The sequence below is a fragment of the Salvelinus namaycush genome, chromosome 17 (assembly GCF_016432855.1).
Source record: "Salvelinus namaycush isolate Seneca chromosome 17, SaNama_1.0, whole genome shotgun sequence".
Classification (NCBI taxonomy): domain Eukaryota; kingdom Metazoa; phylum Chordata; class Actinopteri; order Salmoniformes; family Salmonidae; genus Salvelinus; species Salvelinus namaycush.
The window spans coordinates 22,308,003-22,334,173 of NC_052323.1; the positions used below are offsets into that span (position 1 = coordinate 22,308,003).

Sequence of the window (26,171 nt, forward strand, 5' to 3'; positions counted from 1 at the left end):
GCGCCTGTCCTTATAATAGCCGGGCAACTGCACACAATTCAGAAAATAAACATCTGTTTCAAATAAACAATGGGTCGAAATGAATTGTTTACGAGGTTAAAATGAATTACCAGAGACGTAACCAAGTCACAATTTTGCAAGTCCTAACCAAGTCTTAATCTTCGAGTCAAGTCCCAAGTAATAATGGGCAAGTGTCAAGTAAAGTCCCAAGTTCCACAGCTCAGGGTGAATCAAGCCACAAGTCCCTTGTTTAGGGTTTCGAGTCCTCATGTCAGTTAAGTGTCTAATGCCAATTTTATTGCAATTGAAATGCATCAGTGATTTTGGACCCACATGTTTTACAAATGGCATACCTTTCCCCCACTACCAGTCTTTGAAACCGAATGCTATGATTTTTGGGACCGATGATGCCCTGATGCAGAGGTGGCCCCACAGGTCCCAGAGTGGTGGGGCAAATTGTTTTCCCTGGGGCCCGGAGCATTTACTAATCTGGTAACCTACCCAGGTATACATCAGGACCCTATAGGATCTGACAGTGATTCATTAGTAGTTGTAAAAAATGTATGTATATTAGCAAAGGACCAGATTTACATTTGAGTCATTTAGCAGATGCTCTTCTCCAGCGCTACTTGCAGGAGCAATTAGGATTAAGTGCATTGCTCAAGGGAACACCAATAGATTGTTCACCTAGTCGACTCGGGGATTCGCCCTTTCGGTTACTGGCCCAACGCTCTTAACCACTAGGCTACCTGCCGGCTAGGTACACAGATATTTTCTAAACTGGTCATATGGTTGTAAAGAAATTCTGGAAAAACTACTGGCCCAAGGGAGGATGACAACCCTGTCAAACTGCAGCAACCTTGTACTTTATAATAGGAATTCATTTAAAACTAGACTTTACACAGACAACCACTGCAACTGGACAATAGAACTCGCAGGGCTGAGATTGCTTTATGCAGGTTTGCATTGTATAGGCCAATGCAACTGCAATTAAAAATAAATGTATATTTATGTAATCAGTATTATGTAGGTGAAAGATGGGTGACTGTTCATCTGACTGATCACCTCATTCAGGGCAACTCAATACAGCAAATGCAATAAGGATTCAGAACTAACCATTCTACCAAAACAGCCAATTGCTATTTTCTGGAATGCATTACATCTAAACTGGACATATTGGTGAAGTCGGTGCAGTCTTTTTGGATCTTAAAAAGACCTTTGACACTGTGAATCATGAAGTTCTCCTATCCAAACTATCCTCCCTTAATGTGTCCACTGAAGTCATTAGTTGGATGCATTTCTATCTGACAAACAGAAGCAAAATGGTTCGTTTGGGGGACACTCAGTAGGACTCTCTTTACTATAACATTGGCGTCCCACAAGGGTCAATATTACACACCCTTCTGCTTAACATCTACAATTGAAGTCGGAAGTTTACATACACCTTAGCCATATACATGTGTACTGTTTTTCACAATTCCTGACATTTAATACGAGTACAAATTCCCTGTCTTAGGTTAGTTAGGATCAACACTTTATTTTAAGAATGTGAAATGTCAGAATAATAGTAGAGAGAATGATTTATTTCAGCTTTTATTTCTTTCATGACATTCCCAGTGGGTCAGAAGTTTACATACACTCAATTAGTATTTGGTAGCATTGCTTTCACATTGATTAACCTGGGTCAAATGTTTCAGGTAGCCTTCCACAAGCTTCCCACAATAAGTTGGGTGAATTTTGGCCCATTCCTCCTGACAGAGCTGGTGTAACTGAGTCAGGTTTGTAGGCCTCCTTGCTCGCACATGCCTTTTCAGTTCTACAGACAAATGCTCTATAGGATTGAGGTCAGGGCTTTGTGATGGCCACTCCAATACCTTGACTTTGTTGTCCTTAAGCCATTTTGCCACAACATTGGAAGTATGATTGGGGTCATTGTCCATTTGGAAGACCCATTTGCAACCAAGCTTTAACTTCCTGACTGATGTCTTGAGATGTTGATTCAATATATCCACAATTTTCCTCCTCATGATGCTATCTATTTTGTGAAGTGCACCAGTCCCCTCTGCAGCAAAGCACACCGACAACATGATGCTGCCACCCCCGTGCTTCACGGTTGGGATGGTGTTCTTCGGGCTTGCAAGCCTCCCCCTTTCTCCTCCAAACATAACAATGGTCATTATGGCCAAATAGTTTTATTTTTGTTTCATCAGACCAGAGGACATTTCTACAAAAAGTACGATCTTTGTCCCCATGTGCAGTTGCAAACCGTAGTCTTGCCTTTTTATGGCGGTTTATGACCCAGTGGCTTCTTCCTTGCTGAGCAGCCTTTCAGGTTATGTCGATATAGGACTCATTTTACTGTGGATATAGATACTTTTGTACTTGTTTCTTCCAGCATCTTCACAAGGTCCTTTGCTGTTGTTCTGGGATTGATTTGCACTTTTTGCACCAAAGTACGTTCATCGCTAGGAGACAGAACGCGTCTCCTTCCTGAGCGGTATGACAGCTGCGTGGTCCCATGGTGTTTATACTTGCGTACTATTGTTTGTACAGATCAATGTGGTACCTTCAGGCGTTTGGAAATTGCTCCCAAGGATGAACCAGACTTGTGGAGGTCTACAATTTTTTTCTGAGGTCTTAGATGATTTCTTTGGATTTTCCCATGATGTCAAGCAAAGAGGCACTGAGTTTGAAGGTATGCCTTGAAATACATCCACAGGTACACCTCCAATTGCCTCAAATTATGTAAATTAGCCTATCAGAAGCTTCTAAAGCCATGTCATCATTTTCTGGAATATTCCAAGCTGTTTAAAGGCACAGTCAACTTAGTGTATGTAAACTTCTGACCCACTGGAATTGTGATAGTGAATTTTAAGTGAAATATTCTGTCTGTAAACAATTGTTGGGAAAATGACTTGTGTCATGCACAAATTAGATATCCTAACCGACTTGCCAAAACTATAGTTTGTTAACAAGAAATTTATGGAGTGGATCAAAAATGAGTTAATGACTCCAACCTAAGTGTATGTAAACTTCCGACTTCAACTGTATATAAAATGATCTCCCACTTGCTTGCCCACAAGTTAACATGCAGACAATACAGTTCTGTATGTACACAAAAAAAAAAAATAGACAACTAGTTAAGTTAACTGAAGCTATGGTACATGTTTCTAAAATGGACGACTAATTCTTGCCTGCATTTAAATAAAATCGACAAGACTACATACTTCTCTAATAAATCCATTGATTCTTCTCAACGAGCTGTTCTTGTTAATATGGAGAATCTGAAAGTGTCTAACTTCAGATATCGCAGCGTCATTTCGGACTCCAACTTGACATTTAAGAAACATGTTAAGGTGGTGGTTAACACGGTCAAGTTTGGATTATCCAACTTTAGGTTAATAAAGACCTTTCCTTCCTCTGGAGGCCACCAAACTATATATGCATGCTATGATCTCACATTTGCGATATTGCCCCACATGCTGGTCACAAGCTGGAGCTACTAATCTGAAACTAATTGAATCGCTCTACAAACTTACGATTTTTGATAACAAACCAAACAGTTACCACCAGTCATATCATTTACAAACATAATTTACTTAGTCTGGATAGCTTAAATCAGTATGTAGATGCAAGCCTGGTCTTTAACCTGTTTGGGCTGCAGGGGCAGTATTGAGTAGCCAGATAAAAGGTGCCCATTTCAAACGGCCTCGTACTCAATTCTTGCTCGTACAATATGCTTATTATTATTACTATTGGATAGAAAACACTCTCTAGTTTCTAAAACCGTTTGAATTATATCTGTGAGTAAAACAGAACTCATTTGGCACAAACTTCCTGACCAGGAAGTGGAAAGTCTGAAAACTATGCTCTCTTCTAGGTCCTGCCTATAAATGGGCATGATACGTATTAGTATACATGCACGTCATACACCTTCCCCTGGATGTCAAGAGGCGGTGAGAGAAGAAATGGGGTGTTTATCTTGGTCTGAAGTGGAATAACAGCTCTTGGAATGACGTGTCACCCATTTCCTGTTTTCAGGAAGGCGCGAGAAGGAACCTGGATTTGCCTTCTGATAAGCTGCCGTTATGGACGACTAATATCTCCGGCTTTGATTTTATTTGATACATGTGACCATATCATCGTAAAGTATGTTTTTAATATAGTTTAATCAGATTATTGAAATTTTCGGGAGTTTTGCCGTGTTCCGTTCTCTTCCGTTTGTTGACATGGAGAGATTCGTGCCACTTGGCTAGTGTGCTTGCTAAATCGAGAGGGAAAGAGGCCGTTCTAAATCCAAACAACGATTGTTCTTGACAAAGGACCCCTTGTACAACATTCTGATGGAAGATCAGCAAAAGTAGGAAACATTTTATGATGCTATTTCATATATCTGTCGTACATGTGAACTAGTCGTCGGCACCCAGCTTTTGGGTACTCTAGCTATACCGAAGCTGTATGTCGTAATGAAGTTATTTTTAGAATTCTAACACTGCGATTTCATTAAGAACTAATGGATCTATCATTTCCTATACAACATGTATTTTTTAGTTATGTTTATGAATAGCTATTTGGTCAGAATATGTGTGTCAGAAAAAGTGTCAGAAAAAAATCCGGACGTTGTGGGAAAAAATCCGGACGTTGTGGGAAAAAGTAGCTAAGTTAGCACAATGTATAACCATTGATTTCAGCTCTAAATATGGACATTTTCGAACAAAACATAAGTGTATGTATAACCTGATGTTATAGGACTGTCATCTGATGAAGAATATCAAGGTTAGTCAAAAATTATATATCTTTTACTGGTTTGTCACGATCGCTAACTTTTACTGCTGGGGAATGGCTTGTGTTTCTGGCTATTGTGGTAAGCTAATATAACGCTATATTGTGTTTTCGCTGTAAAACACTTAATAAATCGGAAATATTGTCTGGAATCACAAGATGCCCGTCTTTCATTTGCTGTACACTATGTATTTTTCAGAAATGTTTTATGATGAGTATTTAGGTATTTGGCGTTGGTGTCTGTAATTATTCTGTCTGCTTTCGGTGCTATTTCTGATTGTAGCTGCAATGTAAACTATGATTTATACCTGAAATATGCACATTTTTCGAACAAAACATAGATTTATTGAATAACATGTTATAAGACTGTCATCTGATGAAGTTGTTTGTTGGTTAGTTTGGTTGGTTCTTGGTTAGTTAGGTTGGCTTTTTGCATGCTACCTGTGCTGTGAAAAATGTCTGTCCTTTTTTGTATTTGGTGGTGAGCTAACATAAATATACGTGCTGTTTTCGCTGTAAAACATTTTAAAAATCGGACATGTTGGCTGGATTCACAAGATGTGTACCTTTCATATGCTGTATTGGACTTGTTAATGTGTGAAAGTTAAATATTTTAAAAAAATATATTTTGAATTTCGCGCCCTGCACTTGAGCTGGCTGTTGTCATAAGTGTACCGACGTCGGGCTGCAGCCATAAGAAGTTAAGTCACAAGTCATAGATGATCAAGTCAAAATCAAGTGGCAAGTGTTTTTCTATTGGCCAAGTCAAGTCTCAAAATCGAGTAGTGCTCCAGTCCAAGTCACGTGACTCGAATTACCATGAATGTTTGATTACATTTAATAATTCAGAATGACTTAAATTGCTATCTCCCATTTTAATCACCAGTAAAAAACTTAGCCATTGGCAAGCAAAAAAACAGTCAACAACTTCAGGAGTACAGAACCCCATAAATCGTCTGGTCACCCTCTAGTGGTGAAAGTAAGAAATGCCGGAAAAGTACAGTCAAAGAATTCTTGTGTCAAGTAAAAGTAATTTTTTTTAAATTATATTTGGGAGGCATACTAAGACAAAAGAAATGTGACGGTGTGTAAATGATAACATTAGTGAAGGAAATAAATTGATTAAAATGCTGGAAGTAAACAACTAACCATGCAAATGAGCAAAAGCTGTGTGCATTAAAGCTGGACACCCCATCCAGGGAGAGAGCCGCCTGAGCTAGACACCCCACCCAGGGAGAGAGCCGCCTGAGCTAGACACCCCACCCAGGGAGAGAGAGCCGACTGCGCTGGACACCCCACCCAGGGAGAGAGAGCCGACTGCGCTGGACACCCCACCCAGGGAGAGAGAGCCGACTGCGCTGGACACCCCACCCAGGGAGAGAGAGCCGACTGCGCTGGACACCCCACCCAGGGAGAGAGAGCCGCCTGCGCTGGACACCCCACCCAGGGAGAGAGAGCCGCCTGCACTGGACACCCCACCCAGGGAGAGAGAGCCGCCTGCGCTGAACACTCCACCCAGGGAGAGAGAGCCACCTGCACTGGACATCCCACCCAGGGAGAGAGAGCCACCTGCACTGGACACCCCACCCAGGGAGAGAGAGCCACCTGCACTGGACACCCCACCCAGGGAGAGAGAGCCGCCTGAGCTGGACACCCCACCCAGGGAGAGAGAGCCGCCTGAGCTGGACACCCCACCCAGGGAGAGAGAGCCGCCTGAGCTGGACACCCCACCCAGGGAGAGAGCCGTCTGACCTGGACACCCTGGACTAATGGTTCAGCCGGAGAAGAGCACAGCAGGGCTTTGTAAAGGTATCCCACATCTAACAGCTGAGAGACAGGCCACCCTGACACAGAACATACGCGTGAGACCGAGAGAGGACGGGCTAAAGCAGCCACCACATTCCGACATGTCACATTCTTGTTCACATCTGGCTGCAATACACATACTCCCTTCCCTGTTAGACTATCCTGCACACACTCATTTACAGCACCAACCTGGGGAAGAAGGAGTCAATTGGAAGCTGGGGATGATTAGGTGGCCATGATGGTATGAGGGCCAGATTGGGAATTTAGCCAGGACACCGGGGTTAACACTAGAGGTTGACCGATTATGATTTTTCAACGCCAACACCGATTATTGGAGGACCAAAAAAAGCCGATACCGATTAATCTGACGATTTTTGTTTATATATATTTGTAATAATGACAATTACAACAATACTGAATGAACAATGAACACTTATTTGAACTTAATATAATACATTTAAAAAATCCATTTAGTCTCAAATAAATAATGAAACATGTTCAATTTGGTTTAAATAATGCAAAAGCACTGTTGGAGAGGAAAGTAAAAGTGCAATATGTGCCATGTAAAAAAGCTAACTTAAGTTCCTTGCTCAGAACATTTGAACATATGAAAGCTGGTGGTTCCTTCTAACATGAGTCTTCAATATTCCCAGTTAAGTTTTAGGTTGTAGTTATTATAGGACTATTTCTCTCTATACCATTTGTATTTCATAGACCTTTGACTATTGGATGTTCTTATAGGCACTATAGTATTGCCAGCCTAATCTCAGGAGTTAATATGCTTGAAGTCATAAACAGCGCTGCGAAAAGCTGCTGGCAAACGGAGGAAAGTGCGGTTTGAATGAATGCTTATGAGCCTGCTGCTGCCTACCACCGCTCAGTCAGACTGCTCTATCAAATCATAGACTTAATTATAATATAATAAACACACAGAAATACGAGCCTTAGGTCATTAATATGGTCAAATCCGGAAACTATCCGGAAATTTATTCTTTCAATGAAATAGAGAACCGTTACATATTTTATCAAATGGGCGGCAACCCTAAGTCTAAATATTGCTGTTACATTGAACAACCTTCAATGTTATGTCATAATTATGTAAAATTCTGGCAAATTAATTACGGTCTTTGTTAGGAAGAAATGGTCTTCACACAGTTCGTAATGTTCCAGGCAGCCCAAACTGCTGCATATACCCCAACTCTGCTTACACTGAACGCAAGAGAAGTGACAGTTTCAGGGACCGCATTGATTATATGCAACGCAGGACAAGCTAGTTAAACTAGTAATATCATCAACAATGTGTAGTTAACTAGTGATTATGTTAAGATTTTTTTTATAAGGTAAGTTTAATACTACCTAGCAACTTACCATGACTCCTTGCTGCCTGCAATCACATAACAGGTGGTCAGCCTGTCACGCAGTCTCCTCGTGGATTGCAATATAGTCAGCCATAATCGGCGTCCAAAATTGCCAATTACCGATTGTTATGTATGAAAGTATGAAAACTTGAAATTGGCCCCAATTAATCGGCCATTACGATTAATCGGTTGACCTCTAGTTAACACCCCAACCTTACGATAAGTGCATTGGAATCTTTAGTGACCAGAGAGTCAGGACACCCGTTTTAACATCCAATCTGAAAGACAGCATCCTGCGCAGGGCAATGTCCCGTTCACTGCCCTGGGATCTACTTAGACCAGAGGGCAGAGTGCCCCCTACTGGACCTCCAACACCACTTAGAGCAGCATCTGGTCTCCCATCCAGGGACCAACCCTACTTAGCTTCAGAGGCAAGCCAGCAGTGGGATGCAGGGTGGTATGCTGCTGGCTTTTATGTACAATATATACACTTGAAAGATGAATTAATATCCCAACACTCCATCTCACTCTGGAGCCTAAAATAAATCTGGTAAATTCTATCCTTTTCAGAATGCTGCCAAAATGGACCTCTCCCTCTCTTTCCAGCTGTGCAGCATAACTAATTATTTTGAGGGTTGGGTACTGTGGGTGCATGAAAGTGTGTGTCTGGAGAATATCCAACCAGGCATCCTCCAGCCTGCATCTACAGACCCTCCTCAACCAGCAGAGGCAATAGCCAGAGTGGTGATGGGGTTCGATGGAGGACAGGAGGTCTCAGGGGCCAAACTTTCCCGCTTCCCTCTATCAGTGACACAGCATTGTCACATGTTCCCATGCACTGCCTCACCTCACAGTATGGCAATCACAGTCAACATGATCCAGATATTTTCACACACACACACACCACAGAGAGATCAGGAAAGTGTGTCAAGGGAAAGAAGGCTGGCTCTGGGTGTGTGGTCCGTCAGAGCATGCATGCCTCTCTCTCTCCCCCCAGACAGTAGGCCGAGAGGGGATTGGCCAGATGGGGCAATATCTGATACTTTGAGAGACAGGTGGACCGGCCAACAGAGACGGGGTGTCATTGCTGCAAGCTGCCAATGCACAGGCAGGTGGGAGTGTCGGTCAAAGCCAACACTGCACACGCGCTGCTGCTCTGGGGACTGGGACAGGACGCCGTGCTGCTCTGGGGACTGGGACAGGACGCCGTGCTGCTCTGGGGACTGGGACAGGACGCCGTGCTGCTCTGGGGACTGGGACAGGACGCCGTGCTGCTCTGGGGACTGGGACAGGACGCCGTGCTGCTCTGGGGACTGGGACAGGACGCCGTGCTGCTCTGGGGACTGGGACAGGACGCCGTGCTGCTCTGGGGACTGGGACAGGACGCCGTGCTGCTCTGGGGACTGGGACAGGACGCCGTGCTGCTCTGGGGACTGGGACAGGACGCCGTGCTGCTCTGGGGACTGGGACAGGACGCCGTGCTGCTCTGGGGACTGGGACAGGACGCCGTGCTGCTCTGGGGACTGGGACAGGACGCCGTGCTGCTCTGGGGACTGGGACAGGACGCCGTGCTGCTCTGGGGACTGGGAAAGGATGCCGTGCTGCTCTGGGGACTGGGAAAGGATGCCGTGCTGCCTAGCAGTGGGACATAGATGGACTGATACAGTAGGAAGGTAGGGGTGTGTGTGCGCATTCAAGATTTTGTGTGAGTGTGTGTGCGTTCACGATTTTGTTTGAGCGTGTATACGTGCGTTTCAATCTTACGGTCAAAGTGGCTGTGCCTCTGTTTGAAGGTGCTCTGTAGGTTGGTGCTGAGCTGGGAGACGGGGGCCTTCAGGTCCGAGTGGCTCTGCTGACTCAGCTTCTCCTCCATCTCCAGCGTACAGCATGAGTATTCCTGGGGACACACCTTCAGATGGGCTCCTACAGAGAGGCAGGGCGAGAGAAAACACTGATATACACAAACCAAGACCAACCATCATAATGACAGTTCACACAGCACAGTTACACACCGTGAAAAACTGCTTTTGTTTCCTGTTCGTTACGTGAATCAGGTGCCATGTTCTCGCAGAAGAAAATAAAACATCAAATTGAAATGAAATACATTGTGATGGTTGCGCCACACCATTGTCTACTTGCCCTTAATTGGGCAGTCCAATAATATCATTGAACATGCGGTATCCCAGGCCCCTCTGCTTCATGCAGCAGGTACAGAAGCAGCCTCTGGAGAACCACCTACCCAAGAGAAAGAAAAGGTTTATGCTCCTCAAAGTGACCTCTCACAGCCAGTCGAGACATTATGCCGCAAGCTTCTGCAGCTGTTTCTCATGTGGGAACAATACACACCAGCGTGCACACCAGCGTGCACACCAGCGTGCACACTGACAGGAGGGGGAGGGGAGAGACTGCTAAAGACAGGCTTGGTCCGGGGAGGGAAGTTCGAGCGCGGATGTTAAACAAGCTTAACAACCTGACATCTCTAAGTGTTGACACCCTATCCGGTCAGTCTCTCTTCTAACCCACACCCTCTGCTGTACAGACCTGACAAGTTTGGCAAAGAGTGGTCAAAGTGGCCTCAACAGCGATTTATGGCAGGGGTCAGAGCAGTGCAGCAGCGGAGGGTCGGAGAGGCGTAGAGGCTGAATGCAAAGTTGCAGCTGCAATAATGTTATGTTTTTCTTTCTTTTTAAAAAGGTGGTTGTTGGAATTTGGGAAGAACACAGTGGTCCTTTCACTCCGCCCAGGCTCCCAACGGCCTGTTTGGTTTTCCCCACCAACCATCCGCTTGCTCAACAACTCCGGCCCTGGTCGTCTGCAGAACAGGCCACTCTGCTGGCGCTACTAGCACCACTAAACACACTACACCAAACAGTGTTACTAGCCCCAGCACACACACTACCAAACAAAGAGTTACGAGTGCCACCAAACAGAGTTACTAGCACCACTACATACACCGGCTCCAATGGCACCCTATTCCCTACATAGTGCAGTACTTTAACCAGGGCCTGTGTTCTAAAGTGCATTATTCCTACGGACAAGTGTGCCATTTAGGACAGACATGAAATCAACAGGTCACTAGATTCTAACAGTAATGAGCGTGGAAATCAACAGGTCACTAGATTCTAACAGTAATGAGCGTGGAAATCAACAGGTCACTAGATTCTAACAGTAATGAGCGTGGAAATCAACAGGTCACTAGATTCTAACAGTAATGAGCGTGGAAATCAACAGGTCACTAGATTCTAACAGTAATGAGCGTGGAAATCAACAGGTCACTAGATTCTAACAGTAATGAGCGTGGAAATCAACAGGTCACTAGATTCTAACAGTAATGAGCGTGGAAATCAACAGGTCACTAAATTCTAACAGTAATGAGCGTGGAAATCAACAGGTCACTAGATTCTAACAGTAATGAGCGTGGAAATCAACAGGTCACTAGATTCTAACAGTAATGAGCGTGGAAATCAACAGGTCACTAGATTCTAACAGTAATGAGCGTGGAAATCAACAGGTCACTAGATTCTAACATTAACTGACAATTAAAAAAGCAACAAAATGTAAACTGTGTAATCAGGCCTAGTATATAAAACAAGAGAGTTGCAAATATAGCCACTCCCTGACCATGACGTTGTGGATGTTCAGTGTGTATTGGTGTGATGCATATGAGGACTAAACTACCTGTGTACCACCACTAGAGCAGTGTGTCTAAGCAGCGGCTAGACGTCAGAATTGCGTATGCCAAGAGACTAGTGTGGACTTCAAGTACTACTGACGTGAAGGAGTACACACACACACACACACCGCTCATGCATAGTGCACACTGTGTAAGGCTCCCACAAACACCAACAATTTTCCCACAAAATCTTATGATTCAGAAGGTGAAGAGAATGTTGTCACAACCCTTTGGTTGGTTGAAGTATATAACTTCTATACGAAGGCCTCTACCTTGCTAGCTAAAACACACCCAGAGAAAGAGAAGCATCACCACCTTTCAACCCTAATTTGGGATCAAGCCCAAATCAGACTCAACTTGATCCCCCCCCTACATACAGCAAGAGAGGAAGAGAGAGTTGACAAGCACTACCTAAACACATTCACACATCACAGGTCAACACATAGCTCTTTGTACCAGATGATTGGAGAGAGCAAAGTAAGCAGTGAGTGCATGCGCACAGACACACAAAGCATGCACACACGTACACACCTCCTCTAAGTGAAACAGAGATTCTGCCTGTATTCCACCAAGGCCTCCCTCCCTCCCTCCCTGCAGTACAGGACCACAATCTAAAGGCCTTTATCCGTGTGGAAAATGTCTGTAACCAAAGAACACAAATAAAACTGAGATGGCCAATCTTTCACAGGAATGTCTGTACAAATGTCACATTGTTAGCTCACGGGCTAAAGTCTCTGAAAATGTTCTCGTATTAGTTAATGCATACTTTGGGAAAACATTAGGGCGGCCAATTTCTCCAACCCCCGCACAGAAACAGGTTGTAAAATTGGGACAAGAGTAGACTGTTCAAATAAAAAAAAGTGAACGCTTGCCCGCATAGCAAATGGCTTTATGTTCCCTTAAAGTGCACTTCTTTTGAGCAGAGCCCTATGAGTCCTGGTCACAAGTAGTGCACTATAGGGAGCCATTTTATAGGAAATCCTTGACTGGACTACCTAAAGTTTAGAGTTTCTAAAGGTATGATCTTGCATGAAACATTTTATTCACCACAAGTATATGTATACAATATAAAAATAAAATGTATTTCTCATCAGCAGGCAGTAGTCAATAGTTTGCAAAAGTCTTCCAAAACAGTTGTGTCAGGGGTCAGAGGCAATGGTTAACTAAATAAACTAGAATGCTCAACCTTCCTTTACTTGGAGATTAATTAATTAATTCTCAATTTCGGAAGGAACTGGTGCAATAAAATCTCCTGTTTCTAGTTTCAGGTGGAACTCCGATAACATGGAAATATTCAAATTTATATTGAATAGAGGTTTTGAAACGAGTGAGAAATGCCTGGCATTTGTGTAGATCTTTGTTTGAGTAGATCTTTGTGTTATCTGGCAAGTGAACTCACTCGTTGCAAAGAAAAGTGGATTTCATATTTTTCGGAATATTCTCTGGTTTTTGGAATTTCACCTGCAACTGGAATGAGGCGATTAGAAGACACTGTTGTCTTCCAAATGGAGAATGAAGAAAGTAAAAACGGCCAATTAAAGGTTGGTTTCCTATATTGTCTGTGGACCGTCAGCTCAACCTCAAGGACAAGCTTTAGATGGAGGGTTGAGTCTGCTTGGCGACATACAATAACTCCCAATTAACTGGGAATCCCAACAAACAGCGAGCGGGTACATTGTTCAGGTTGTCAATCAGAAAGAAAAAGGAGGGTTATTTACGGCAGTCAAAACATGGGAGCCGTTAATAAACAACATGATACTGTGTCATGGCATTCATCAGCAGTCCACTGCTTTCTGCTTCTCCTTTGTGGTTTCCACCACCAACCTCTTTAAACGGCTCATAAAATAAGTCCCTTCCCTTTGACGTTCTCCTGTCTGCCCCTTTACACTGGAGGAGGAGGAGGACGTTCCCCTGCCTGCCCCCCAGAACACTGGCTTCTCTGGTGAGGTGGTGGTGGTGTGGGGGGAGGTGAAAATGCCTTGTGGACAAAACCCAGATTAGACACCACATCACCCCCTCTCCTCTGCCTGGCCTGCATCATGTGGCCCAGGACCAGACAGACTTCAGAGCAGAGAAACCTCCACCCCTCCAGCTCTACCACCACCCTGCAGGCTTAACCAGAGGGGTCAAAGGTTAACAGCCACTCCTGAGAGAGAGGTCCTGTCCTCTGACCCCTCTGTCCGCCAGCCAGCACATCCACAACTAACACACACAAATCGCCTTAACACACACGCACATTAACAACCATAGATTCACATAAACAACTGATACACACCAACAACCATAGATCCACATACAAATTAACAACCGAAACACACCAACAACCATAGATCCACATAGCACATGCCATACACACTACCCATCCACATACAAACATTAAACCACATATGTCACACCGAGTCAGAAGTCAAATTCCCCAGAGGATTATTTCCATCCGCACCCTGCTGAACTCCAGTGACCACAGAGAAAGACTGCAGTGTTCATTTTAGCAGCTATTTTAGATATAGTTTTAGTTGACTCACGCCCGGGAGCTGTGTGGGAGGGACAGCTGGGCAGATCCACTCAATCACACCGCGCAACTGAAAGACGTTAATTGTGCCAATGAGAGGATTGCACTATGCAAAGCCAAGCATGCTTATGATTGGACAAAATTCGTCAACTAAAATGAAAACAAAATTTGTCAAATAATTTTTTCCCAGGTCCCAACTTTTACCAAAAGAAAATGTGTGATATTTTGTGGGGAGAAACAGAAGGGCATGAAAAACGAATACCAGTTGAGGGAGAAAACCAGGTAGCAAATTATATAGCAATGAGGTTATTTTAAGAGTCGTCCTTTTATATAGTTCCTGTCATGTTGTCAGGTACTCTTCCCCCGCCCCCATCTCATCCATCATTCTAGCACCTGCCATCTTCTCTCTCCCCGTCTGTATGTCTCTGACTGGTCTTCCCTCTGTCAGATTGGACATAGTGTTAACCTCTAATCCATAACTACAAAGAAAACACGGTTTGACCACACCGCCTTCCGCTGGAAAACACCACACCGCCTTCCGCTGGAAAACACCACACCGCCTTCCGCTGGAAAACACCACACCGCCTTCCGCTGGAAAACACCACACCGCCTTCCGCTGGAAAACACCACACCGCCTTCCGCTGGAAAACACCACACCGCCTTCCGCTGGAAAACACCACACCGCCTTCCGCTGGAAAACACCACACCGCCTTCCGCTGGAAAACACCACACCGCCTTCCGCTGGAAAACACCACACCGCCTTCCGCTGGAAAACACCACACCGCCTTCCACTGGAAAACACCTTTGAAGTGCCCTATGGATTCTTCAAATTTACTTTTGGGGATTTTCAGCGACCCTTTTCTTTATGAGATACATGTGAAGCCAATGTATGAACAGGAGCCAATAACTGCCCTATTGCTGCAGTAGATCAGGCTTGAACTACAATGGACAGGGCCAGTCAGGTTTCTAGGATCAGGAACCTGAACCAATGTTCCACTCATACGGACACAGCTGGACAACCATTAATACACCCATTTTCATGAGAGGGTAAGAGAGCACACACACACGAGGTCATCACTGTAATATGTTCAACAAGGTTTCTCTGTAAGCTGAAACCATTAGAGCTTCAACTTCCCATATGGAGATAATCAAGCCAGGGTATTAGCTTCTCCTCCACTTAGTGCTTTTCTAAATACTGGAATGACAGGTTTACAGCAATTTTGCCAACCCAATAATGCTTTTCAGGTCTAATTTTCAAAAGAACAGCTTCGGGGAGCCCGGCTTTAGCCAGGAGTTTCTTAACAAAATGGTGGGCAGCACATCATTACTATGCAGTTTTCACCTTCTCCATTTCTCTTTATGAGTTAAGGCAACAGTCAGTCTAAATAGAGAATCACTAATCTATTTCAACTGTGTTTCAAATAGACTACAATTGTCTCAGACACCTAATGATAAGAGGCAGACATTTCAGATCATTGTTCAATGGTTATCTGAGGGGGTGACCATTCACTATTGCCCTCTCCTGTGTAACCCTGGCAGTATTAATGCCCAACATGCAGCTGGCATCAGCAAGCAATGATTGGCCGGACAGAAACCCCCCCTCTCACCAGAAGGAGGTGAGCTAACGAGCAGGATATCCCACGGCGCACAGACATGCTGACCCTCACAGGCGGCCGGCCGGCGGGAAGACGCTTTCAGCACGCAGACACCACAGCCAACTCAGAACCCAGCTCTTCAGCACGCAGACACCACAGCCAACTCAGAACCCAGCTCTTCAGCACGCAGACACCACAGCCAACTCAGAACCCAGCTCTTCAGCACGCAGACACCACAGCCAACTCAGAACCCAGCTCTTCAGCACGCAGACACCACAGCCAACTCAGAACCCAGCTCTTCAGCACGCAGACACCACAGCCAACTCAGAACTCAGCTCTTCAGCACGCAGACACCACAGCCAACTCAGAACTCAGCTCTTCAGCACGCAGACACCACAGCCAACTCAGAACTCAGCTCTTCAGCACGCAGACACCACAGCCAACTCAGAACTCAGCTCTTCAGCACGCAGACACCACAGCCAACTCAGAACTCAGCTCTTCAGCACGCAGACACCACAGCCAACTCAGAACTCGGCTCTTCCGCTGGAGGCTACATTTTAAATGGTATCCTGTTCCCTTTATAGAGCACAACTTATGACCAGGGACCGTAGAGATAGCTAGACACACTATAAAGCACAACTTATGACCAGGGACCGTAGAGATAGCTAGACACACTATAAAGCACAACTTATGACCAGGGACCGTAGAGATAGCTAGACACACTATAAAGCACAACTTATGACCAGGGACCGTAGAGATAGCTAGACACACTATAAAGGGAATAAGGTGCCATTTTGGACACAGGCCAGCTCTGGTCATCCCTGATAGGAACATGTCCCTCTGCTGTGGCCAGTCATCATGATCCAAGTCAGAGACTAATACATTCAAATTAGCATCCTACGTTGGTATCTAAATATACATTGATGGTGAAACGGGTTGTATGTCTTGGTAGAGGGCTATAAAAATATACACATACTATACTGATTCATGTGGGTTCCAGAGGCAGTTTCATTGATTGAATTCAATCTTTCATGGTGACATTTCTTTGAGTCATGTTTCAGCAGTGCTCCTAAAAATTTAAAAAAAATACTTGTTGCTCTAATTAAAACAACCTTTCAAGACATGTCGCTACAAACTAACTCATACAATAGTAATGATTAACTGCGATGGGTCATCTCCGACCAGACATCGGTCACAGCTACTCACGGGGCCTAGTATGCATCACCGTACAGTAATGGCTGCCTGCCTTTGTGCTAAAAGTGACAGGAAAAACAGCTCAGCTCCAACACCACAGAATTACATTAACTAATTTAATAGGATATCTGTGTCCAACAACCATGACAAACGAGACGTGTGGCTCAAACAAACCAACTTGTCAACACTGGTGGGAGTAGAGTGGTAAAGTGAGAAATGTTAGCTTTGCTTGTAGCTGAGGAACGCTCAACTTGGTTCTCTTATATCAAGGTTGAGTACTGATAACAGGTCACGTAATTTGCTAGCAACAACATTGAGTCACCATCAGCCGATGCTTGTGGCCCTTCCACGGGGTGCTGGAATTCATACGTTTAGTAAAAACTTATAATACAACCAACTTTTTCCTAATTTGTGTTGATCAACAGGAAATGTAGTGGCCTTGACATACTAAGTAAGCCGAGATTCAATTGGCACAAGAGCATTTGCGCTGAAGTTGAGCAACACAAATGAGGGGGAAGTCTGTGGTTGTATTCTATAAACATTTTGATTAAAGTATGAATTTCAGCACGCGGCGGCAGGACCGCGGTTGTACAGGACAACCGGTACAGGTAAGCATTTTCAGACTGTACATTTTCACAAGTATTGACTGATGGTGACTCAATGTTGCTAGTAAACACGCAACCAGTTATCAAAAGGCAACTCCTCCTTGATAATAAGAGAACAGAGTTGAGCGTTCCTCAGCTACCTTGCCTGTAACATGCGCTTAAATCCATTTAGAAGAATGCACAACATTCCCTTAGGGGATCAGGAGTTTTGGTTAAGGAGAATTGAATTTGGAGAGGGAGATATTTTACAGTTAAGCAGCCAGCCACAAGACCTTGGAAAGCACCAGTGCAAAATTATGTTTCCTTAAATAAATCAGGGATTAAAATCTCTTCCAAAACACAGCTGTCAAAATACGTAAGATTTTCTTTTCGGATGGCATTACATCGATAAGAGAGAGACGCATGTACAAAGGCCAGAGTGGAATCTCATTACAAACATGACTAGTATATTTTCTGTTTAACAGCATCACAACATGGCACTGACACAGCAACGGCTTGTAACAGGTTAAAAACCGGACTGCAGACAGCCATGGCATATCCTAAGGCTATGGAAAAGACTATCAGCAGGCTAATATATTACATTGTTGAAGTACTGCCCGAGTTCAAGAAAAACAACCACGAAACGTAAAATAATCCAATCCAACAAACACACACACCCAAACAAGTACACACACGGAGACCCATAAATCCTAACCCCCTGCCACCGGAGAGTCCATCTCTGATTGCTAAACCAGTCGAGGCCTCTCCATTTGTGAACATTCCAAAATGCTATCATCCATGAACATTTACTCAGAAGGCCCTGGGGAGATTCCACAACATGGCCCTGGCCTCCCGCTCTGTGTCCGTTTCCCTCTCCCCTTCAGCTCAGCCCTCCCCAGCTCCACCTTAGTCTCCCAACACAAAAGCTCCCTGCCGGCCACTTCTTCCCAGGTCTGCTCCCTGCCGGCCACTTCTTCCCGGGTCTGCTCCCTGTCTATACTGCATCCCAGGTCAGCTCTTTGTCAATGATTTAGCTAGCTCCGGCATTTCCTCACAGATACGTTAATAGAAAGTCGACTAGATACCAACACTTACCACAGGGACTACACGCAGTCACATCAAACTATTATAAGTAACTAGTGGGAAAATAAAGACTTGTGTCTTTGTCCCATGTTTATAATTGTATCAATATCTAGTAATGGGTAACTAGTATATAGGGACCATCTTTGTATCGGTGACCTGTAAAGCAGCATAGAGGAAACATAGCTCCAAATTAGTGCATTACTATGAAACACATTTACCTCAAGACTGAGGGGTTAGTTTAGAGCCAGCAGAGCAGAACTTCAGGAGAGCTGGACTAACTCCTAAATGGCACCCTATCCCCTATATAGTACATTACTGTGGGCACTGGTCAAAAGTAGTGCACTATTATAGGGGAAAGGGTGCCATTTGGAAAACAACCCTGGACTGACTGGATGGTGTTGGTTCAACTGAGCAGAGCAAGGTTGAGGTGGTAGCAATTAAACTTCCCCAAATACTAACCCTCACTACGGCCTCTATGTACAAAATGGTGAGAGGCCAAAGGAGTGAGAAGGGAGAGAGCGATGGAAAGAGAGAAAAAAAGGGAGCGGACTAACCAAAATGAGGTATTAGCAGGGAGTTAAGGAGAGACGTGTAGGAGTGTGCCATTACATGGATGGAAATAAACATACATTTTAAAAAAGAATGGAGGGAATGAGAGTAAGGAGAACCGAATCGTGTTTTAATCAGACAAAATTATATTCAGCAGGAGCCGAGTGGCAGGATTCATAATGGACATTAAACTTACTTAGACAATTAGATATTGGCCAATGTTAACAATAGTATGAAATGATAGTAGTTATAGTAGTAGTGTTACTAGCTAGGGCTGGATGATATGGCCTAAATATCATCTCAATTTTCTCAACCTCATGGGCGAAATGTGCATGTGAGTGAGTGCGATTGATATACCTCTCGATTATAATTTTTTATTATAATTACACGCATTTCAAACAGTCGACAATAATCGAATGAATTCAGGGCGTGTGAAATTATACCTAGACTAAATATAGGTCTTCCACAACCATAAGTATATATATATATATATATATATATATATATATATATATATATATATATATATATATAAATATAAAAGTGTCACTTTCTGGGGCGACCCGACCGAATTCACATAGAAATGTGTTATAGATATGATTCTCAAGAAACGCAAATCTAAGAAGCGGTAGATCTGTTCTATGTGCACTATTTCTTTGCTTCCTGTTAAGATTGGATTGTGTGTTTTACACCAGCTTCAAACAGCTGAGAATATATTACAGAGTTTTAGATAGTACAATGACTCTACACTATACTTCCTTGTTAAGTGAAACTGAAATTAGGTGACCTATTAATATTTTAGCAACAAGGAAATGGCAGAGCGATTTCTGCATAGTGCATCTTCAATAATTTTATCAAAATAGTTTAACCTGCTTTTTTGCAATAATCACTGATCTGGCTTTCAAGTCTATGAAAATGCCCCTATTTGTTACAACTTTAACCAGAACCATGCATAATGCACATTCACTAATAATGACTTGTTGAAGCAGGCATTATAGAACATTAACACAGGTCTCAAACACTCTCAAGCGCTAGTAAGAAGCAAGCTCATCTTTATATGTCAAGTTTAGCCAACTTGGATCTATTTGCTCGCTAACAAGTCAAAACAGTTGAATTGTTATGAACACCCTTCGGTCTCCAACTGTTTGAACAGCATGCTGGCCTGTCCACTTTGTTATAATGTTGAAATCAAGTGGCTTCCCGTATTTCTCAAAATGAGAATGAGTTGCCAATTACATATATAATTGTGTTTTATGCTTATTGCACATTTATAAAACACACAGACTAGACAGCTAGTATAACAGTCGGGCTAAAATGCTGCTAGTGTGACAGAGGATTCTTTTTCCATAATCAATGTTCATTTATACTCCCGTTTTAGTAGTGTCTGCGCCAAGCACAATCTGAGGAGCTGAGACATAAAAAGGGCATTAATAGGAAGGTTAATTCTCTATTCCAGTAAAATAATGTCTCCATGTGTTTCAGTGTCCATATGTCCCAGTCTGTTGGACCAAACCTCAAACGCAAATAGCGAGTTGAAACTGCTTGTCTCAGAGGAAGAAGTGATCTCCCATCTTTGTTGGCGTGAGAGGCAGGAGGAGGGGCTTGGTGTGTGTGTAAACCACAGAGGAAGAGGCGTAGTGAAAGGTTTGATAAATGGGAAGGTGAAGACAGCACAGAAGGCGCGAAAGAGACGAGACCAAAAAGACATGAGAACAAGCGGACATAATTCAAATGAAAAATAAAACTTTGATTCCTGCGATACAGGCATATTGCGTAAAAACATACATTTGAACTATTCAATATATCACCCAGCCCTACCACTAGCAAGAGAGCCAAAGACACTGACCTCAATAAAGGGTGAGCAAAGCAATCAGTTTAAACTGAAGGGTCAGAACCCCCAGCACCTATTAAAGCAACAAACATCTTGTATCCTTGGGAGGGTGGGAGGACACACACGTCATGCTAAACTAAGAGTTAATTCAAGTCAGTCCCGTCAGTCTTTCTTCCAGATATCTGTTGAGTTCTCTCTGATCTAGTGCCGCTCTACCGGGGATTCCACATTTACAGCCTGGACTTGCGCTAAAGAGTGTGTGTGTGTACACGTTATCTCCCCACATTCGCAGACACGCAGAGGGCAAGTTACAGCACAGCTTGATCCCAAGGGAGCAGGAGGAAAAACAGGGAACAAAATACCTTCCCGACTAGTCCCTCCCTCTTTCCACTGACTCAGACTTTAAAAGAAGAAAACCCTCTTTACATAAAGCCAAGTGCTTTACCATGGGAGCCTTGCACAAACACCATGTTGTACTGCTGTCAGAAACACACAGACTACTGTCCATGAGATTACACATTTTAAAAGTTCACTCAGAAAACCAGAGAAATCAGAACTTTATAGGCCATATTATACTTAACTGTGTCTATAGTACACAAAGACAGTGGCCAGTTTATTAGACGCACCCATGTAGTACCCGGGACGGACCCCTTTTTGCCTCCAGAATCGCCCGAATTCGTCGGGGAATGAAGGGACCTGATGTACGCCGGGAAAACATTCCCCACACCATTACACCATCAGCCTGTACTGTTGACACCAGGGAGGACGGGGCCATGGAGTCATGCTGCTTATGCCAAATCCTGCCTGCCATCAGCATGACGCAACAGGAAATGGGATAGGTTGGACCAGGCATTGTTATCCCACTACTCAATTGCCAATAGCCAATCTGTGACAAGGACCGACGAGTTGTGTTCCGAGATGCCGTTCTGCACACCGTTGTACTGCGCCGCTATTCGTCTGTCTGTGGTCCACCTGTTAGCTTGCACAATACTTGCCATTCTCCTTCAACCTCTCTCATCAACGAGCTGCTTTTGCCCACAGGACTGCCGCTGACTGGATGGTTGTTTGTCACACCATTATAGGTAAACCCTAGACACTGTCTTGAGTGAAAAGCCCAGGAGGTTGGCCGTTTGGGACACGAACAAGCGCCTGGCACCGACGATCATACCATACTCAGTCGCTTAGGTCACTCGTTTTAACCATTCTAACGTTCAATCTAACAGTAACTGAATGCCTGTCTACCTGTTTTATATAGCAAGTCACGGCCACATCTGTAGGAGCAAACCATTCTCGTGAACAAGGTGGTGTACCTAATAAACTGGCCAGTGAGTTAGGGTTGTGCGGTATGCCGTGGTATTTGGAAATAGTCACAGGTTGGTTTATCAATACTGTCAAAACTAATATTGGTTTTCCCGTGCAGCAAACTGAGTAGCATTTTGCTGGGATGTCTGTCCTGCAAATAGTTTGTCAGAGACTATATTGAAATGCGCTCGTTAGCATTTAGTTAACATTCACCATGGGGTTTTACATGCACTTGTTAGCATTGATAGCCTTCGAATTACAGAGGCGCAGTAGGGGTTGAAAATAGCGCCCCTTGTGTTCAGTGTCAGTAATACTGGAGGTCGGTATGAAGGTATGACTATCTGGATACCTCTCAAGTCAACACGGAGGGTACATGGAAAGTCATTTTCAACCCCCCACAAACGTCGCTGTCCATCAGGTGAAGAAGCATTTGAAAGGTTTAAAAAATGTGAACACAAACATTTCAGTCTTGTCAGTAAAGGATGAAACGGGCCCAGGGATAAACAGCCCCTCAATGTTTATAACAGACGTCCAAAAGCAGCTGAACTGAGATCCACCAGATGTTGGGACAGGAACAGGACAGCCTGCTGCGGCCGCCCTGCAAAGCCCTCCAGGCTGAATGAGGTCAGGTGCAAGATCAGGTTTCTGGGCCCTCAAAAGCCACAAAAGGGCAACAATGGTTCTGATATACCTGTTGGGCTTTGGGGAAACTGACACCAGACAGGGTGGTGGGATGGAAACCAGTCATAGCCAACTGTCAAAGAGAGGGGAATAAGTAATAAACCCAAAGCTTTAGTCATGACCAACCAATTCTGTCCCATTCCAAATGATATGGAGTGGATGTGTCAATAAATCACCGCGACTATGAGATAGGTCTAGCCTTTCCAACAATGTAACATGATTTCTGTCCCAAATGGAAGTCTCCAGTTTCCTCACAAAGCCTCGTTTTTCTTTCAGGGAAAACTGCCACCCTCAAAACTTACCCACCGAATGATTTGTAGCTTTTCAAGCCTTTATTTAAAAAGCAATGGAGCCTTTGAAGAGCCTTTGGTTCTAATTGAAGCGCCTCGGCCAGCAGGATTTCTGCCGATGGTTTGTTCATGTTTTTGTTAATGTTTTTTGACGAGGTTTTGATGACCTCGTCAGTCAAATTTACAGAGCTATGTGAAAAAGCTAAGACCGAGGCCCTCCTACAGCTTGGCTGGAAATGAGAAAACATATTTAAAGCAGAGGCCTGTGTTTTTTTTCGTTTTTTTGCCAGATCTCAGATCATTTGTTTATTATATGTTCAAAAGCATGGAGCGGAGTAAGGGATTGGGTCATTAGGTGACTTATTAGGCTAACTATACTTTGGAAAACTGAGCTAAGTGTTAGTGGGAGCCTCATTGGTGGGAGTCTTGATGCAGGCCTTGGGAGTAATTAGCAGGGATTAGAGCTCATCTGGCCTGGACCCAGCACTGGGGTTCAAGCCCAAACACGCAGGCGAGTCCCTAGCTTCAGGCCTTCACGCACGCTGCTCCCCAACCACACAGGCCTCTGGCAAATACAAAACCATGTTGTTATTGTCCTCATGATCTTCATAACAATCCAGAAATCTTGACTGATAGTTCCTGAATGCTACTTCATTAGAGCTTCATGTCTTGGTCTCTCCCTGGCGCTCACATTAGGGTTGGGCAATATGGCCAAAATATAATATCACTGCCTGAGTTTTATTTATACATTTGATTTATGGGTAGTGTTTAATTTGGCTTTTTCCATTATAATTGTTTCTACTGACCAACCAAACTTCAACCCAATGATAGGTTACTTAACTGTCAGGTAGCTATTTGTAGAACATTTCATTGGAATCAATCCCCCTGTATACCACCCAACCCATAGTGAGCTCCAAAAAGTACAGTGACATTTTGTTGTTTTGGCTCTGTACTCCAGCACTTTGGATATGAAATGATACTATGGACTATGAGGCTTAAGTGCAGACTGCCAGCATAATTTGACGGTATCGTCATCCAAATCGAGTGAACCGTTTAGGAATTACAGCACTTTTTGTACATAGTCCCCACATTTTAGGACACCAAAAGTATTGAGACAAAATCACTGTGTATTAAAGTAGTAAAAAGTATTTGGTCCCATATTCATTGCACGCAAGGACTACATCAAGCTAGTGACTTCAAACTTGCTGAATGCATTTTTTGTTTGCTTTAATTAGGTTTCAGATTTTTCGCCAAATAGAACTGAATGGTAAATGTGTCATTTTGGATTCACTTTTATTGTGAATACGAATGAAATGTTTATAAACGCATCCACATGATTACGGATAATCCTGAATGACTCGTGAATAATGATGAATGAAGTTAGACGCACAAATATCATACCCCCCCCCCCAAAACAAGTGGGCCAGGTCAGTCCCCATCCTCAGAGTTTGGGATCAGCGCCTGAAGTCCTTCCCCACTCCTCACAGCTGGCTGAGTGACACCACCACTGAGTGATCTCAACACAAAAGACACCACGGCTCAGATATCAAGGGAACAACAAAATACAACACAAAAGGAATTTCAGCAGTGAAAGAAGAGGCACTATGGAAAAAGGCTAATATAACAACGGCTGTAAAAAGCATTGGCAGAGGAGCAGCAGAAGATCTGACTGTGACAATACCAAATGACAACTCATATTGAGGCATGACAGCAAAGCCTGGGGGAGAAGTGTGTGAAAACGACAGCAGCGGTCTGTTTTGGCATGAAAATCATCTGGAAGCCTTCCACACAAAGAACCCCTGAGGAGTAGATAGTGGAGAGAGGGGAGGAAGGAGGGTACAGAGGGAGAGAGAGAAGGAGAGAGAGAACAAGTACAGCAGGGTATGGAGAAGAGGAAAGTAGAGGAGCAGGAAAACACTAATAAACCATTATGGGGACAAGGAAAAGACTGAGGGAGAATCACTAAGGCAGCAGGACGGAGAAAGAAACAAAACCCCTCTGGATTTGTTAGAGCAGCTCCTATGAGCTGAGTGGGAGGGGAAAGAGTCAGGGAAACATGAAGTGATATGTCAGCCGGAGCGAAGGGGGAAAGAGGCTGCCGACTTAACAGCATGCAAACAGGACATGTTAACAAGGAGTTTGAGGGGGCGCTCCACGTCAAGCCAAAGTGTGGAAAGCCACAAACCCAGATTTCTCACAGCTCTTCTCAGGAGGCGGCGTGGGCCCGTAACCATAGAAATAAAATTCTGATTATATGGCCGTATACAAACTCTCTCAGTAGCACTAGAGAACAAACTACAACGCAACAAGCCAAACTGGCAGAGACACATGAGCCTTCGATTAAGGTCATGGTCTGTGTGCCTCAGTAAGTCACTCTGGGCCCCTCTTTGTTGTGGTGGTTCCCAGCTCCAGGGACCCTGGGTGAGGGTCTTGGTGGTCCTGGGTGAGGGTCTTGGTGGTCCTGGGTGAGGGTCTTGGTGGTCCTGGGTGGAATGTTGCAGGGAGGGAGGCAGACTGGCCTAAAAAGGGGTGCCCCATTGTTCCAACACACTGCATCCAACCCCCACTGTTCTGATCTGTCGCTCACTGGGGCAGCGGGGAGGGTGAGGGGGCAGCGGGAGGGTGAAGGGCCGGCCGTCCGGTGTGAGGGAGGTTGAGAGATGGCTGCGTGACCACTACATCCTTAGAACACAGTGCCATTCCACTGCTGCTACTGATTTAGCACAACAACTGCTGCCAACTTGAATGGCATGTGTATTCCCATTAATCCCAACATGTTACATTAAAGGATCAACATGTTGGAAAAAGAGCATAAGTTGAACACCAGCCAATGTGGCCAAACAGGTCAGACCTAAAATCCTTTAGCTACCGGACAAGACCGGTAAACCTACCTACAGGTACTATGCTTTTTTGGTTCAGGTCTGTCAGGTGCAA

At 44.2% G+C, this 26,171-nt stretch overlaps 1 protein-coding gene across 1 annotated transcript in view; it reads right to left on the reverse strand.

Annotated features, from left to right (window-relative positions):
* gpc4 (glypican 4) overlaps nucleotides 1-26,171 on the reverse strand; it is a 51,016-nt gene that overhangs the window by 13,127 nt on the left and 11,718 nt on the right. The window contains exon 2 of the mRNA XM_039012440.1: nucleotides 9,711-9,869. Coding sequence (XP_038868368.1) covers nucleotides 9,711-9,869 — 159 coding nt within the window. The remainder of the gene's footprint in view (nucleotides 1-9,710; nucleotides 9,870-26,171) is intronic.